The sequence below is a fragment of the Podarcis pityusensis genome (assembly GCF_964106645.2).
Source record: "Podarcis pityusensis genome assembly, chromosome: 14".
In the NCBI taxonomy this organism is placed as follows: Eukaryota; Metazoa; Chordata; class Lepidosauria; order Squamata; family Lacertidae; genus Podarcis; species Podarcis pityusensis.
This window is the reverse complement of record NC_138039.1, coordinates 10,871,493-10,888,054: the sequence shown is the minus strand read 5'-3', so window position 1 is coordinate 10,888,054 and position 16,562 is coordinate 10,871,493. Positions and strand designations below refer to the sequence as shown.

Here is a 16,562-nt window from a genome sequence, read left to right as displayed (position 1 = left end):
CAAACTTTTTCAGCAGGGGGGGCCGGTCTACTGTCCCTCAGACCTTGTGGGGGCCGGGCTATATTTTTGGCGGGGGTGTGTGTGAAATGAATGAATTCCTATGCCCCACAAATAACCCGAAGATGCGTTTTAAATAAAAGCACACATTTTACTCATGTAAAAACACACTGATTCCCGGACCATCTGTGGGCCAGATTTAGAAGGTGATTGGGCTGGAAACAGCCCCTAGGTCTTAGTTTGCCTAACCATGGTTTATAGCAACTGTTGAAGGTCAATTCACATTTTCATGTGGTGCTTTTAATTCAGGCAGTCTTTGACTTGCAGATTGCTTCAGAATACCAGTGATTAGAATCTTGCACTTTCACAACCCGCCCAGTCTCCGATCTGAAACACCATTCACACACACTGACAATTTTCTTACACGGATATAACCGCAATATGGAACTGGGGCGTAGTTTGGAGATTTGGAAGGCAAACTCCTATGCATAAGTCAGGCTGACCAGTGACTCTGTGTTTGTGTGTTTGTTTGTTGTGTACTTTGTGTTACAGTGGTACCTCAGGTTACATACGCTTCAGGTTACATACGCTTCAGGTTACATACGCTTCAGGTTACAGACTCCGCTAACCCAGAAATAGTACCTCGGGTTAAGAACTTTGCTTCAGGATGAGAACAGAAATCGTGTTCTGGTGGCGCGGCGGCAGCAGGAGGCCCCATTAGCTAAAGTGGTGCTTCAGGTTAAGAACAGTTTCAGGTTAAGAATGGACCTCCGGAACGAATTAAGTACTTAACCCGAGGTACCACTGTATATGTATTTTCTCTGCTGCTATTGTTGTTGTTGTTTAGTCGTTTCTGACTCTTCATGACCCCATGGACCAGAGCACGCCAGGCACTTCTGTCTTCCACTGCCTCCCGCAGTTTAGTCAAACTCATGCTTTTAGCTTCAAGAACACTATCCAACCATCTCATCCTCCATCGCCCCTTCTCCTTGTGCCCTCCATCTTTCCCAACATCAGGGTATTTTCCAGACAGTCTTCTCTTCTCATGAGGTGGCCAAAGTATTTGAGCCTCAGCTTCAGGATCTGTCCTTCCAGTGAGCACTCAGGGCTGATTTCCTTCAGAATGGATAGGTTTGATCTTCTTGCAGTCCATGGGACTCTCAAGAGTCTCCTCCAGCACGATAATTCAAAAGCATCAATTCTTCGGCGATCAGCCTTCTTTATGGTCCAGCTCTCACTTGCATACATCAATACTGGGAAAACCATAGCTTTAACTATACGGACCTTTGTTGGCAAGGTGATGTCTCTGCTTTTTAAGATGTTGTCTAGGTTTGTCATTGCTATATAGTGCATGCCATTTGTCTTACTTGCTTTGAGTCATCAGGAGCTAACTGCTATGCAACCATCTTCCTGTTCTTTGTATTGTATTCTACGTTGGGTAGATTGACCTACAGAAGCTGAGAGTCCTGCTATGAAGCAGGTGATTAGACTAGTCCCAGGGCATTATCTGAGGGCACATGATGCAGGACCTTTGCTGAAGTTAAGCAGGTCTGGTCAGTGCCTTGACTGGTGACTACCTGGATCAGTGTTGTATAGGCTGAGACTGGGGAGACACAGCATGTGTCATAAGCTGCCTGCCCACTTCTTGGTTTGTTTGCTGCTCCCAGGGAGCAGTGAACTGGAAGCACTGCGGTATGGCTTGTTAAGTCAGATCAGAGACCTCTCCCATGAAAGCTGATCTTAGGCCTGTTGTCTTGGGAGCAAGTCTCACTGAATTTAGTAAGGCCTACTTCCCAGTAAGTATGCCCATGTGAAGTAACACACCATCCAGTCACGTAGGATTGTGTAAGACTTGCAGGTCCCACCCGATTGAAATCAGTGCAAGTTATACAACACTAGTCGCTGATTGGGTACCATTTAGGCACACGCCACATTCTGTGGCTTATTAGGAGTCATAAATATTTTCTCTTAATGTGTTGTTGGCAACAGTATTGAGAGCCATGCCATTTTAACAAGAAAGTGCTTGTGTAAATAGTGAATCACAGCGACTGCGCTGTAGAATTACTTTTCACTCTTTACTTTTGTGACAATTTCCTCTTTGCCTTTTTTTCATTATTGTTACATTTCCCAAGTGGTGGTGAAGCATCCTTGTTTCCTAGAGGAGAAAAGATGATAAACCTCTTTTTTTCTCCTCTTCCCCCCTGCCCCACCCCGCTGCTTAATGGAACGTACTCTTTGTCTGGATTCGCATCTGTGTTTGTTGTCGGATAATCTTATCTGAGCAGTTGACAGTTTTGGAGTTGTCTCTTATTACTAGGTTTGCTCCAGGCACCTCCGGAATGATGCACTTGGACTGTAGTTTACTATCTTCCAAATGAATTTTGGCTGCTGTGTTCATTCTCTTCTATAAACAATTCTCTCAGATGACTTGCAAGTGAACTCCTGCTCAGCAATTGTGTTATTGACTTATTTGTACATCGAGGGCTCCTTGACCTTCTGCCCCTTCCTCCCCGTGCCCCTTCACATTGTACCTTTTCCTAGTTAATAGGGGGAAGAGAATTGCGCTTCCAATGTGCTCTTCTTTCATTGCTATTCCCATTAAGAACGAACAGACACATGCAGGAAATGAGTAAATACTTAAGCATGTTTAGTGTTGGCGCAGAGATGTGCTTCTCAGTATGTTTCTGCTACATTATTGGGCAATTTTGGTAACCTGAGCCCTCTAATTCCAAAAGGAAGCCAGATTTAATATGGAGCTCTGAGAATGTGTTGTTTAACAGAGCAATGAAAGCTGTTAGATTTACTTTATGTAACCTCATATGTGTGAAACACTTCCAGTAACCTTCAGTTCTCAGTTACTGTCAAGCCAATCTCTGAGCTTTGTGTTGATCTAGACACCCAGAGAGATTAGATTTGCTTTAGATCTCTCTGGTTTCAAAATACAGTAGGGAGTTAATATAGTACATGCTACAGTTAGCCCTCTTCAGCAGTTCCTTTCACTAACATGGGCTCTTCCTGCCTGTTGGATCCTCCCTCTCTCTGCTTCCCTCCCAAACTCAAAATGATATGCACTGGTGGGACATTACTGGCTGTATTAAATTGCCTTTGGTCCAGCCTTGCATATGCCATTCTCTTAGCACACGAAGAAATTGCGCATGCCAGCAGTTGAATTGCAAGCTAAACTAGCACATGCTGCAATTGGTTTCCTCTGCCTGGAGTAATGTAGCACTACTACTCTATATTTTAGCCTTTTACAGCCAGAAGACATTGTCACAATCAGAGCTGCTATAGCACTATTGCAGCTGTGTGTACACTCCCCACTTTTCAGCCTTCAAGACAGAAAATATCGTATGGATGGCAGCAGCTCTAGTGCAGCATTTATGTATTTATTTAAATGAGTATATGCAATGCTAGGGTAGCTGTGTGATCATACCCTCTTTTGACGTTAATGCCAGAAGGAATTGGGAGAGCCATAAATTTAGCATCTTCTGCAATGCAGCACCATCTTTCCAAGTTGGGAACTGGGATAATGCAGGCTGCAGCACGTTGCCGTGGTCAGGCTCAATTGGTAGGCTGATATGAGACATAACTAATTCTGAGACTAATATTAACACAGAGAGCCCTGTGAACGTCAGCATCATCAAGTAGACGGATGGTGCTGTTTGGCCCACCATCCACCATGAGCCAGGGTTGGCCAAGGATGTTGCAACTAAGCTAGTTCTTCCGCCTCCCTTTACCCCCTATATCTAGAGATTGAAGCAGCCATTTAGGGAACTGGAATACTTTTATTGCCTGGGAGGGGGGGGAGCATTAATCCAAAAGAAACTGCCATGCCACACAATGTCATGTGCAGTGGCAAGTAAGGGGAAATGTGTGTGCGTCTTATGGAGCGAATGCAGGCTGCGCAGCTATCCCAGAAGCCAGAACAGCAAGAGGGATTGCTGCTTTCACTGTGCAGCGATCCCTCTTGCTGGTCTGGCTTCTGAGATTCAGAATATTTTTTTCCTTGTTTTCCTCCTCCAAAAACTAGGTGTGCCTTGTGGTCTGGTGCGTCTTATAGAGCGAAAAATACGGTACTTAGTTGTATGCAACTTGTTTATAAAAAATAACATCAGTATTTAACGTGTTATGAAAACAGGCATGGCAAAAAGAGGGGCTTGTGGTTCTTAAATGCTTGATTAGGGTCAATCCAGTCTGGCAAGGTGGGATTTTTTTTCTTTTCCAATGTGCTGCTGATACTCACACATGCCTTAGGCCATACTGAATCTTGCAATCTGTCACGCACATGGAAGCCTTAGTGTTCTCTGAAACAATGCACAGTGTGAAGCACCTTGTCACTTTATGCAGGACACCTACTGAGTTGCAAGCAGCCTCCTTGAAAAACCAAGTGAGCCATCATTTCTGACCTTGCAGCAGTGTTAGAATCTCAAATATATAAGCTAGGTGCCAAATGGCACCTTAAATCTAGGTTGTGGTCATCACAATGGATTTGTGTATTTGCCAGAGAGGTTGGGGGAGCTGGAAAAGCACCTCTTGGGGCAGCCTGACCGGCCCAGTGTGGCCACTCCGAGACACCGAGCGACTGTCTCAAGAGAGATTATGTGGGTGGGTGCTACTTGGGAACATTGTGCTATGGCCAAAGGACCAGTCCATTTCTTTTGTTTGAGGAGTTCACGTTTCTTTGATTGAGTTTCCGTCATGTATAAAAAGAACTGTGTGTTGTCTACTTAGAAAGTGAATCAAGATTTCTACTCCTTTTGCCGTGCATCCACAATATGTTTCTCTCTCTTTCTCTCTCGGTTTTACAGAGATGAACAATGACCATAGTTGACAAGACGTCTGAGTCCTCAAAGCCTTCGGCTTCTGAGAAACAGCCTTTCAGCTCCGTGGCACCAGCTTCTGGAGAAATGGACTCGGGCTCTGCAGGATGGGGTGCTGTGTCTTCTTCTTTAGAAGCTCCAAAACACAAAATATCTTTGGGGCCAGTGCCAGGAGCTGCAGTGTACTCTAATTCATCAGTACCTGATAAATCCAAGCCCTTGGCTCAGAAGGATCTGTGTAAGTAAAGCTGCTCTATTAACAAAGAGAGAGAAAAGAAAACACACAGCGAAGCTTTTTTATTTTGTTTATGAAATTCATATGCTCACCCATCAATAAACATTCCTTGGTCTGATTACAAACAAGTGAAATATACAATGCACAATAATTAAAACCAACACTAAGCAGTAAAGCATAGCAACCAGAACACTTGGATTTGCAAGGTACTTCCATTGTCAGAAGCAGTATACACCTGAATACCAGTTGCTGGAAACTGCAGGATGGGGGATGGCTATTGCACTCAGGCTTCCCAGAAGAGGCATCTGGTTGGCCATTGTGAGAACAGGGTGTTGGACTAGATGGGCCACTGGCATGTTTTAGCAGTCTCTTCTTACGTTCTTAAGCCTATTGTGCAACTCGTGCAACCTTAATTTTTGAAAATTTGTTCCACCTGTGGCAAGAGCCAAAGGAGAAAGCCATATTCTCCTATTGCAGTAGTTATGCCACAGTTACCTTCGTAACTATAAACAAGGCACAGTTAGCAGTTGGGATGAACCATTAAGCACATTAAAAATGGTATTGATTAAGAAGATGATTAAGAAGATTTTTATGCGTCGTAATAGTGTTTATCAATATTCGTTTTTTTAAAAGCCTGAAACTGGCAAGCATAATATTGAGAGGCATTCTTTCCGGTGTAGGAAAGAAGAGGGTGCCTCTTCTAAGAAGCTGCCTGCTAAGATACACATGCACATTCTATATAAACAGAGAAAATGCTACTTTTCTTTTGTGGCGCTGGTGTGAAGTAGTGGTCAGAGTGTTGGACTAGGAGACCAGAGTTCAAATACCCATTCAGCTGTAAAACTCTCTGGGAAACCTTGGATCAGTCAGTCACTCTCGGCCTAGCCTACCTTACAGAGTTGTCAGGGTAAAATGGGAAGGAAGAAAATCATGTACACCACCTTGAGCTCCTTGGAGGAAAGGTCGAATAGAAATGTTAAAAAAAGAGAAAAACCTGTGATACGCATGCCCAGTATATCAATAGAACAAAATACACTATTTATCACCTAAGATTTTTCCAATAGTTAACATTTTTAACACTAAAAAGATACAGCGTTCAGGTCAGGAAGGTAATTAAAATGGGTTTGTATTTATCTTTACTATTGTAAATTACTTATTTAAAAGTGGTTCCACGCGTACCCTGGGCCACCTTTTAGCTGGAGCTTCCCAAACATCATTATCCTTTGTTCTGAATTTTAAAATTCTATCTTTGAGTAATCATTCTTTCAAAATCTTAAATCGCTTCAGTATATTTAAAATGTGTCTTTGGTCTTTAGCCGCTGTTGGTGACGGCATTACTGCCCCGCAGAAGGTCCTCTTTCCGGCAGAGAAGATATGCTTGAAATGGCAAAAAACACACAGAGTTGGAGCCGGTCTCCAAAACCTTGGCAACACATGCTTCCTCAACTCTGCACTGCAGTGTCTGACCTACACCCCACCTCTTGCCAACTACATGCTTTCCCATGAACACTCCAAAACCTGTGAGTATATTTTAACGTTTGTCACACTTTCTCGAAAAATGTGGACAATATTCTATGATTCTAAATATGGCAGGCTTCTTAAGAACATGGTCTGTTAACTTAAAAGCAGTATAAGACAGTTCCTATGGAACCTAAGTTAGTCATGTCCTTTAACTGCAGTAGATCTACTCTTGAGTATACACCCCTGTGTTTTTACTATCCTGAGCTGTAAGTGCTGCTCAAATTATAGATATGAATGAAGGCAGGTGGGTGAGAACCAGCCTATTTTTGTTAGGCCTCACACATAGCATATAGAATTGCTTTGCTTACTATGCTCAGAATTTGTTAGATGTTGAGTGTGGTGTCTATTGCTTGTTTTGGAGATAATTGCATATAATATGTGTCCTTTTAAAAATTCATCCCTTTTCCCCTTGGATGTAAATAATTTTGCCCCTTGAAGCAATTGCAATGACTTATCCTTGAAGCAATGTTTTGTTTGACTGACTGCTTTTTGTGAGCTGCAAAAAGGTTTGTCCAATTGTTTGTTTTATAATACAGGATGGGTATTTCTCCCCTGCCCCCCTTCCTTTTCAGGTCACGAGCAGGGATTTTGCATGATGTGCACCATGCAAGGTCACATCACCCAGGCGCTTTCAAACTCCGGCAATGTCATCAAGCCTATGCCTGTCATAAATGATCTTAGACGTAAGCGTTTATCTTCTTTGACATCTAGTATGCTTTAAACTACATAGCGTCTGCATGACATGTAAACCACAAACCCCACCACAGCATAAAGCCATATATTGTAGCCTACCAACTTTCCTAGTTTTGCCGTCTTAGGCAGGCAACAAAAACAGGAGGGATGTTGTGCCCCTGATGGGTCTGAGTTCAGTTGGTAAGTTGCAGGTTGTGTAAGCCTGACTTTTATATCAGGGTGGGGGACTGTCAGCCCACAGACCAAATTTGGCCCACCAGGCCATTTTCCAAAACCATGCCCACACCTGATGTCATATGTGATGTCAAATGTGGGCTGGTAGATACGTGGCTGGATTGACAGCCCCACACAGCCATTGCCTGGGGAAAGCAGGATTGAACTCTGTGCATCAGCTGACATCAGATGGGTGGTTCCACCCACCTGTTAAAGTTGACCTGCTGGGTGTGGGGAGGTAAAGATCTGGTCTGCTGGGCCAAAACATTTTGCCACCTCTGGTTTATGTGATATATTCAATGTAACTTCTTTCTTTGCATATTAGGAATAGCAAAGCATTTCCGTTTTGGCAATCAGGAAGATGCACACGAATTTCTACGGTACACCGTTGATGCTATGCAGAAAGCATGCCTGAATGGTAGCAACAAGTAAGTTGTAGCTGGAGTAGTACACCCCCACCCCCGGAACTATTATTGTGTTTGTGAAATCTCTTTTGACCTAAATTACCTACTTCTGTGATTTGTTTTTAGATTGGACAGACATACCCAAGCTACCACATTCATTCATCAAATATTTGGAGGATACCTAAGATCTAGAGGTAGGTTCCTAAAACACCAGGATCTTAGCATATTGTTGACAATCTGTCTTGTTTGAGTGCTGTTGAACTCTGGCTTCGATCACTGCATATTATTCTAAACTTCTTTTTTTCCGTTTCAGTAAAATGTATGAACTGCAAAGGAGTTTCAGATACTTTTGATCCATACCTAGATATTACATTGGAGATAAAGGTATGCCAGTTTGCAAAAAGAAAAAGCTTTGTTTAAATCTCCAACAGCCATGCAGTTTGGTTAGATTAGGAATGTGCTTTTCTACTCCAAAATATAAGAAAGCTGCCAATGGGGTTAGTTCCATTCCATTCAGTAAAGCTGGGGGGGGGGGACTTTTTACAGCCCAGGGGGCACATTCCTTCATGTACAGCTTTCTGGGAGCCTCATGCAAGTGATGGGTTGGGACCAGAGGCAAAAATTGGATCAGGCAGCTATGTGACACTTACCTTTTCCACAACAGATTATGTTGTAGCAGTAGTCAGCAGTTTCTGCCCACAGAGTTCTTCATCCTCCATCCAGGCAAGCAAGAAGCATTGGGTTGTAGCCGGTGCTAGTCCTACTCAGAGTAGACCCATTAAAAGTAATGGACATAGCCAGGATTTTTGTTAGGGGGGCAGAACCTCAGATTTGTATTGATTTAGGAGGAAGTTGCCCCCTTGCACCTCCCCCTTGGCTACGCCCATGGACACAGCTAACAGATGGCTTAATTTCTGTGGGTCTACTCTAAGTAGAGCTTAATTGGATACAACCCATTATCACAGCTCAAGAGCACATTCCAGCCAGACAAAAGCACTTGAGGTGAGCACGTGAGAGTCCCGTGGGCCAGACTTAAATACTTGGAGGGCCACATTTGGCCCCAGGCCTGAGAGTCCCCATCATTCCCCACAATGAAGGCTTGAGCAAGCCTGTACTGCAAAAACTGTCTTCATCATTGCGTGCATGAAAAGTAGATGTTTTCCTGTAACACGAGACCTACTTCATTAGACCAAAAGGGCCAAGTAGTTTAGCATCCTACTTCCCACAATGACCAACCAGATTGTTCCAGGAAATCCACAGGCATGGCATGAATGCAAGAAGGCAGCCTCTTGTTGCCTTCCCTGCCAGCAACTGGCAATCAGGGGTATCATCTCCCTCTCAACATGGAGGGTTCCATATAGCTGTTGTAATTAACAGACATTGACAGGTCTTTCCTCTGCATATGTTAGTGGCCATCAGCATACCTTGTGGCCATGAGTTCCAGCATTCTCTCCCATTTCCAGTGTTCTAGGGTGAGCTTTGCTTATGAAGCAAAAATGAAACCATGCACACACAAGATGGAGCTGTTTTGGGGGAACCCCAAGGTTTGGAGGAGTCCAAAAGTCTTGAAGGGGGGAGGAACTCAGAAAGAGCTCAATGAGGACTGAGCATGCTTATTGCTGCGGAATGCTGACTGACTGTTGCGGGAGGGGAAACAGAAAACTGGGAGAACGGACAGGAGCACTCTGCAGTTTTTTTGCAGGTCCCCTTGGATAATTTAATTTTTTATTGATTGAAGAAGAATTTTCTTCAATAAGTACTTCAAGAAGTATTTAGGTGGCATGCCCCCTGCAAAAATGGTTTTATGCCGTCGTTTAAAACCACGGAAATGATTTTACAATGTTTGTAGTTTGGGGGATGATAGATAGAGATGACTTTGGAGTGCCTAATTCACTGATTTAAAGCATTTGGTAGTTGGAAGATTCTGCCATGAACTAGAGTTAACTTGGAATAGTTTTATTTTTATTTGCGACGCTCACTTCAGTTCTCCTCTTCCTCTTTTTCTAGTCAGCTCAAAGTGTTAACAAAGCTCTGGAGCAGTTTGTCAAGCCAGAACAGCTGGATGGTGAAAATGCCTATAAATGTAGCAAGTAAGAAGAAATAAATTTAATGTTTCTCTGTAATAAAATACCAATTTGTCATATGAATCTTACATGGTTTTAAAAAAAAGTTTGGCTTTCATTTAATGTGCAACTGCAAGGCAAAATGGCATTTGCTAAATTATTTATCACTGATATTTAGTGATCTGTGGTGTAGCAAGCTTTATTTTGACACTTGTTTGCGTATTAAAAGCAATCCAAATTCATTGAGGACAATTGGAAGTTGTATTTTCTCCTCCCCATTCTCAGAAACAAATAAACGGGGCATTAGAAGAGCAGCTAAAAAACCCTGGCAACCCTGAAACCATTGGAGGAGAAAATATCTTAAGCTGTTTTTCATAAAGCTTTTTAAAATGTTTCCAGAATTTATGTCGTTGCTGCCCTGGGAACTTAGGGAAATGGGATAACACCAAATGAAAATAGCCTCGAAAGCTGAACTGGATGTCCTCTGCTTACGTTTTAGGTGTAAAAAAATGGTTCCTGCATCAAAGCGGTTTACAATACATCGGGCTTCAAACGTACTCACCTTGTCCTTGAAACGGTTCGCAAATTTCAGTGGTGGCAAAATTACAAAGGTAACACAGTGCTACAACTGGATTGGATTTTATAGCCCCAGATATAAATATTGACGCATGTTAAAATGCATTCTGCAGCCTGGAAGCAAATATTGTGAAGAACGATATAAAAATGGTTTTATATTCTGCTAATTATGATATAGTACAGGAACAGCAAAGTATAGGTTTAAAAGCAACACAGAATGTACATATAGGTGTACATCTTTTCGTCCAAGTTTCTAGAAACAAAAGTTGCCTTCAGCAAAGATAGTGGACACCTGTTGTATCCTGACAGGAATATCTCCACAGAACAGAGGGGCCACATTAGAAGCCCAGCTCCAACCTGCTACAGATCAGGCTTCTGATACCTTGGGAGCTTGAAAGAGAAACTGTCCTGCAGAACACAGTGAACTACTAGCTATAAAAGAGATAAGGCAGTTTCCCAAGTAACTTGGTCCTGAGATGTATAGGGCTTTTTTTCATACCAAAACCTTGTTCTGCTGAATTGAGAAAAATGCAAGTGTTTTCCCCCCTTTCATTTCTGTTTAGGAGGTGAAATACCCTGAGTATTTGGACATTCGGCCATATATGTCCCAGCCAAATGGAGAGCCAATTATTTATGCATTGTATGCAGTTTTGGTACATACTGGTTTCAGCTGTCATGCAGGACATTACTACTGCTATATAAAGGTAAATATTATTTATAAGAGTCACGATACAAGAGGAAAAAGGAATGGGGAGGGAAGAGGAATCAACTGTCCGCCACTGGTTACATAAAACTATGTAATGTGGAATTGTCACTGCAGGAGAGAATTCTGGGAGGGGAGGCACCAACTAGCAGTGGAGGGAACCTTGCAGTCACCTCCTCCCTCAGATTCAGCCTAGTGGATTGGCTGCTGGTGGAAACAGTTCTGGGAATGGAGGAACTAAACAGCAGCTGATCCCAGTCCGGCTGACGGAGGGGGCTCCACTCTGTTGCCTCTCCCTTTAATGCAGCCAGTTTTTTAAAAATAAAAATTTTCCACTTAAGGATTTCTTTTCCTTTTCTTTGCACTGAAGTCTTTGTTCAGTGTGTTTGCAAGCAGGCACTTTTTGTGATATATCCTCCTTTGGCCCCTTCCCGTAAAAAGGTTGTCCTTTATCCCTCTTTTTTTTGTCCTTTTGAAAGAGGCCCATTGTTGTTGCTTTCTAGATGGGGCTTCTCTTCTGCACTACTGAGTCTTAGCACTACCCAAAAACCTCCCATTAATTTCACAGCACCATAGAGTTGTAAAGGAGCAAAAGTCCAGCTAGTCCAACCCCCTGACCAAAAGACAAAGACAAGCCTACCTATGCAATCTGGATCACAGTTTGCTGCAAAGGAAAGAAAGTGCTTGTGGAGCCGAGAGCTCCAGAGGACTCCCAGCAAGTAAGTGTGGAGGGACAATGTGTTGGCGATGGACTGTGAAGCCTTGGGTTCAAATCTCCACTCAGCTGTGAGACACTTGCTGATTGGCCCTGGGCAATTTCCTCTTTCTTTCTTTCTTTCTTTCTTTCTTTCTTTCTTCCTTCCTTCCTTCCTTCCTTTCTTTCTTCCTTTCTTTCTTCCTTTCTTTCTCTCTTTCTCTGTTTTTGTTTTTGTTTCTCTCTCTCTCTCAGCCTCCCCATTTGAAATCCCGTAGAGCTGCTGCCACTCAGTGTATACAATACCAAGGTAGATAGATCAAGGCTTGGTATACGGCAGCTTCCTATTTTCCTATGTACCTGCCTCATAGACATTGAAAGGATAAAACGTGATACCCCCATGTATACCTTTCCCAATTCATTTTCAGAAGAATAAAATCGGGGGCAGCCTTAGCATTAGGTAGACCCATGTCAGACCACATAAGCCAGAATTAAGGAGATGGCAGTGAGGAGTTAGAGGGCAGAGCTGTATCCCCTAAGCTAGTCTGCTGTCCTCAGGTTACTATCCCATTGCTAGTAAGATTCAATTGCCACTGTGGTCAGCTTTTGGTATTTGGGGGGGGGGGCATGTTTCATCCTGTGCCTCAGCAGCAAAATATCTTGGGTGTAACACAAAGGTAACGCATGCTAAGCTAGGTAGGGGAGGCAGATAAAAGGAAGGACGTGTTCTCTTCCTACAGAGACATCTCAATAGTCCTCTTGCAGCCCACAGCTCCAGAATACTTTCATGTTGTAATTTTAGTTGTTTGCCTCTGTTTTAGCTGGGCTGTTAGGAGGTCATTGCACCAGGACAGAGTGCCAGGGATGGTTTCAGCAACTAAAAAATATGTTGTCTTCCATGTCATTAGCAAGGCCCCTAGCAAAAGCAAAGGGCTGTTTTTCAATGTAGTGGTTTTCACACTATGTTTCAGGGAATTCTAGGGTTCCTTGGAAGTTTATTAGGAGTTCTTGAAAGAGAAGCTCAGCAAACGGCAGACAACTAGGACATACTTCCTTGAAAGACAGTTTGTCCACCACTATTTCTTTTCTCTTGCAATGTCCAACCACAAGTGTGTGCGGGGGTATACTTTCTGTTCATGCAAGACAACTATGAAGCTCAGTAGGCCTGTGACTTAGAATTCCACATGATCGCTGAAGCAGCTCTCAGAAACGTTTGTGATGCAGCTCTGTGAATCTGCCACCCTGAAAGAAGAGAGGGGTGGAAATAAGTGGTGTGGGTTTTCTGGATATATATTTATATTTACTAAAAGTTTTCACACAAATATAACACGACATTACAAACAGAGAGAAGACAGCAGAATTTCAGTAGAGTCGAGGTACTAATACAAGAGTGCTGATTAATATATAATGTTGAGGTCATCATACAAGCTCAGGGGCAAGTTGTTCACTAAACAGTTAAACATGTGTTTGAGGTGGTGTCAAGTTGTTTTCTTTAGTAGGTATGCAGGTTTTCTGGAAATTTTTTGAGTTGGGAAATTTTCCTGTGCAAACTACTGGCCAATTTGAATCAGAAAATGTTCTGATGCCCTAGAATGTGACTTAATTTATCATGCTTATTTTACTTTTACTTAATAAAAGGAAATTTAAATCGCTTTGACTGCGATGCTTGCCTAGTATTTATTTGCATTTATTTTCCTAGTATTTATTTACAGTTGGCACCTGTTCATTATTAACATTGAACTTATGAAACAGATTTTATTTTTGGTGGAAAAATGAAGCACTGGGAGGGGGGGGAATTCCACCCTGCATCTCTGTGATGCCAGGAGGTTGTGATTTGTGTTGCTCCCTAGTGCCACTACCATCTTGTGTGTTTTTTCAGTGGGTTGTATCCATCTAAAAAATTGTGTGTTTGTAGGAGATGGGACTTCCCTAGTCTCCCTTCCTCCAGTCCCTCTGGAAAACATTTAAGGGTGGTGTGCAGGGGGTAGACGGAGAGGAGAAGTTTTGCAGAAGTTGTTTTGTGTGCAGTGATTTAGATGTATACTGCTCAGTGTAGGCAAGGCTCAAGTGGGCTAGAAGATGCTGCAGGCAGGCTGGAGCCCAGTACTGGATCTCTCCAAGAAAGGTTGAGGGCAAGCTGTCCCTTAGAGACCCAACAGCACTGGGAAGGTCAGGGTTTTGGATCCCTGCATTACCGGGCTGGGCTGGTAACAAACTGAGCCACAGGGGTGAAAGGCGTCTGGGTGAAAACAAGCAGACATTCAAAGTAGACTGGTAATGACTTTAGACACATGTTGTCTGTCCTGATAACAAACACAGCTTATGTGTATTCAGATCACTTTGACCATCATGCTTTAGAATACATTTCTGTCTGCGCTGTTGGGGGTCAGCCTCATCCTAGAACTTCAGAAGCATCCTGCTGTGGCAGTACAAGGAGAACAAGGGGCGTAGGTTTTTTTGCACTCAACACCTGACTCTGGCATGCCAGCAAATCAAACGCTGCTCACGTGGCATTCTTGTCTCCTCGCTTGCCTGCCTGTTGCTGCCATCCCTGTCTCCAACTGGGAAACCCCGCTGCCAGACACCTGAGACATGAAGGGAAAGCTGCACAACCTCTTCTGTCTCGGGCAGTCACCTGCTGGAGGTGGTAGGGGCAGCAGCAGCAGTTGCAAGACTCTGCATTCAGTTTGTCGGTGTGCCGTGTGCAGTTGGTGCGCAGACATGGAGTTCACAGGGCAGTGAACATTCTTCTGTATCGGGTGGCAGAAGGGGGGTTTGGAGGTACTGGTAGATCTCTGTGTGTTTGATAGTAGGTCAGCAAAGGTCTCTTGACTATCAGCAGCAGGCTTCCCCAGCCTAGTGCCGTACAGTTTGTTTTAAACTACCACGCCCATCAGCCCCAACAAGCATGGCCACTGGTCAGGCATGATTTAAATTGTAGTCCAACAACATCTAGAGGACATCAGGTTGGAGAAGCCTGCCCAGTTAACAAAAGCGGGTAGCAATGCACATTTTAAAAAGTTTATTTTTAAGCTTTTCTATAAAATATAAATTGTTTGCCGCTCTAGTTTTGTGTTGGGATTCCTGATTCATAGTAACTCAAGTGTAGATCCTGGTTTCTTTAATTCATTGTGTGGCTCATGGAGTACACAGTGATTCGGATAGTTGGCTGTACTTTCAGCGCCACCGTTTTACATCTGGTTCTACCACTGCAGCCTCCAGCCTCTATTTCGCACCTGGCTCCAATTTGTGGACCTTGAGATTCTAGTGAAACAAGAATATGAAGTCTGGCCACCACTGCTCTGTAATTGATTTTCAGCCTGAGCTGTAGCATAAGGAAATTTGACTGTTGTTGAAGCAATACAAGGTTAAGGACTAATTGTAATTGGATGGTGGCTGGGTGAAAAGGGCCCTGCTCGTTGTAACTGTGTATATAATCCTATTGCTTTCTCTCTGAGCAGGAAAGAGAAGCAGCTGTCTGTTGCTTGGATACACAGGAAAATCCTTGTGTTGTGTTCCTCTTAGCCCGTTCCTTGCCTTGAAGCTGGTTGTCATCTCTTATTGTTTTTTCTGCAGTAGTCTTGCCTCTGCCCAGATTCCACAGCCTCCTCACAAATTTCAGCTTCACTTGGTTTTCATGTTCCTGGTTCAGTTGAAGGTCAGATTCTACAGAGTGAGGGACCACCTTTCCCAACATGTGCTTCTGTGGGCCAGACCCTGCTCCTTTGTATTTTCATTGCATATCAGCCACGTGGAGCTGGGCCTTAATTGTCATGGCCACAGGGCTGTGGAATCTGTCCTTGATGCGGGTTTAGAACTGTTCTTCTGGAAAGGGTTTAAAATCCACTTATTCTGGAGTTCATTTGGTTGACTTGGTGGTAGCCTTTTCTAATTTGACAGTTGTTGACTGCTAGATTGCTGTTTTTCTGTGAGCCTCCTCACGGTGTGAAGAACTGATTCCTTAAGCCAGGAATGAGGAACCTGTGGCCTTTCAGATGGTGCTGGACTTCTAACTCCCATTGATCCCAGCCAGCATGGTCGGTGATCAGGAAAGATGGGATTGAACAGCTTCTGAAGGACAACCGGTGATGAACTGCTCATATGCAAGGCTTGCTTTCACACGCCAGAGGAGATTAAATGGAAGATTCTACGTTTAATATTAAACCACAGTTGCCTGTTATGACCAGACATGGAGAACTCCCATGGTTCATAAACCATGGTTTGATCCTGGCTTGTTTGAACTAAGTAGACTTCAAACCAGAATGCCCTGAATTTGATCTTGACAAGTAGCTGTGGTTAGTCAATCAGAAATGGATGCCTCTGATCTCTTCCTCCTGATATGTGATCTTCAGCTTGCACACAGGATCCAAACCAGCCATATTGTCTTTTTCCTTGACTAATACCAGTCAGTGAAAGCAATAATTCATAAACATCATTATACAGTTAGCAGGGTATAAAATTAATCTACAAAAATCTGTGGTACCAGCCTAAACAGAGTTTAGGAATTCTTGGACTAGCAAGTTGAGAAACTAGGACTAGTTTCTGTGACAAGAAAAATCAGTAGGTTGTTTGGACTGGTGGCACTAGGCTATCTGTCTGGTAATAATACTAAGCTAAGTAAAAACTTTCCCCCCCTTCAGTTA

General features: G+C 43.3%; 1 protein-coding gene across 2 annotated transcripts in view; it reads left to right on the top strand.

Moving 5' to 3' along the window:
- USP42 (ubiquitin specific peptidase 42) overlaps positions 1–16,562 on the top strand; it is a 36,807-nt gene that overhangs the window by 4,406 nt on the left and 15,839 nt on the right. For both annotated transcript variants that reach the window (XM_080980938.1, XM_080980937.1), the window contains exons 2-10: positions 4,806–5,055; positions 6,369–6,572; positions 7,146–7,256; positions 7,805–7,907; positions 8,010–8,077; positions 8,197–8,267; positions 9,891–9,973; positions 10,446–10,557; positions 11,086–11,226. In XM_080980938.1, coding sequence (XP_080837064.1) covers positions 4,815–5,055; positions 6,369–6,572; positions 7,146–7,256; positions 7,805–7,907; positions 8,010–8,077; positions 8,197–8,267; positions 9,891–9,973; positions 10,446–10,557; positions 11,086–11,226 — 1,134 coding nt within the window. In that variant the 5' untranslated portion in view covers positions 4,806–4,814. The remainder of the gene's footprint in view (positions 1–4,805; positions 5,056–6,368; positions 6,573–7,145; positions 7,257–7,804; positions 7,908–8,009; positions 8,078–8,196; positions 8,268–9,890; positions 9,974–10,445; positions 10,558–11,085; positions 11,227–16,562) is intronic.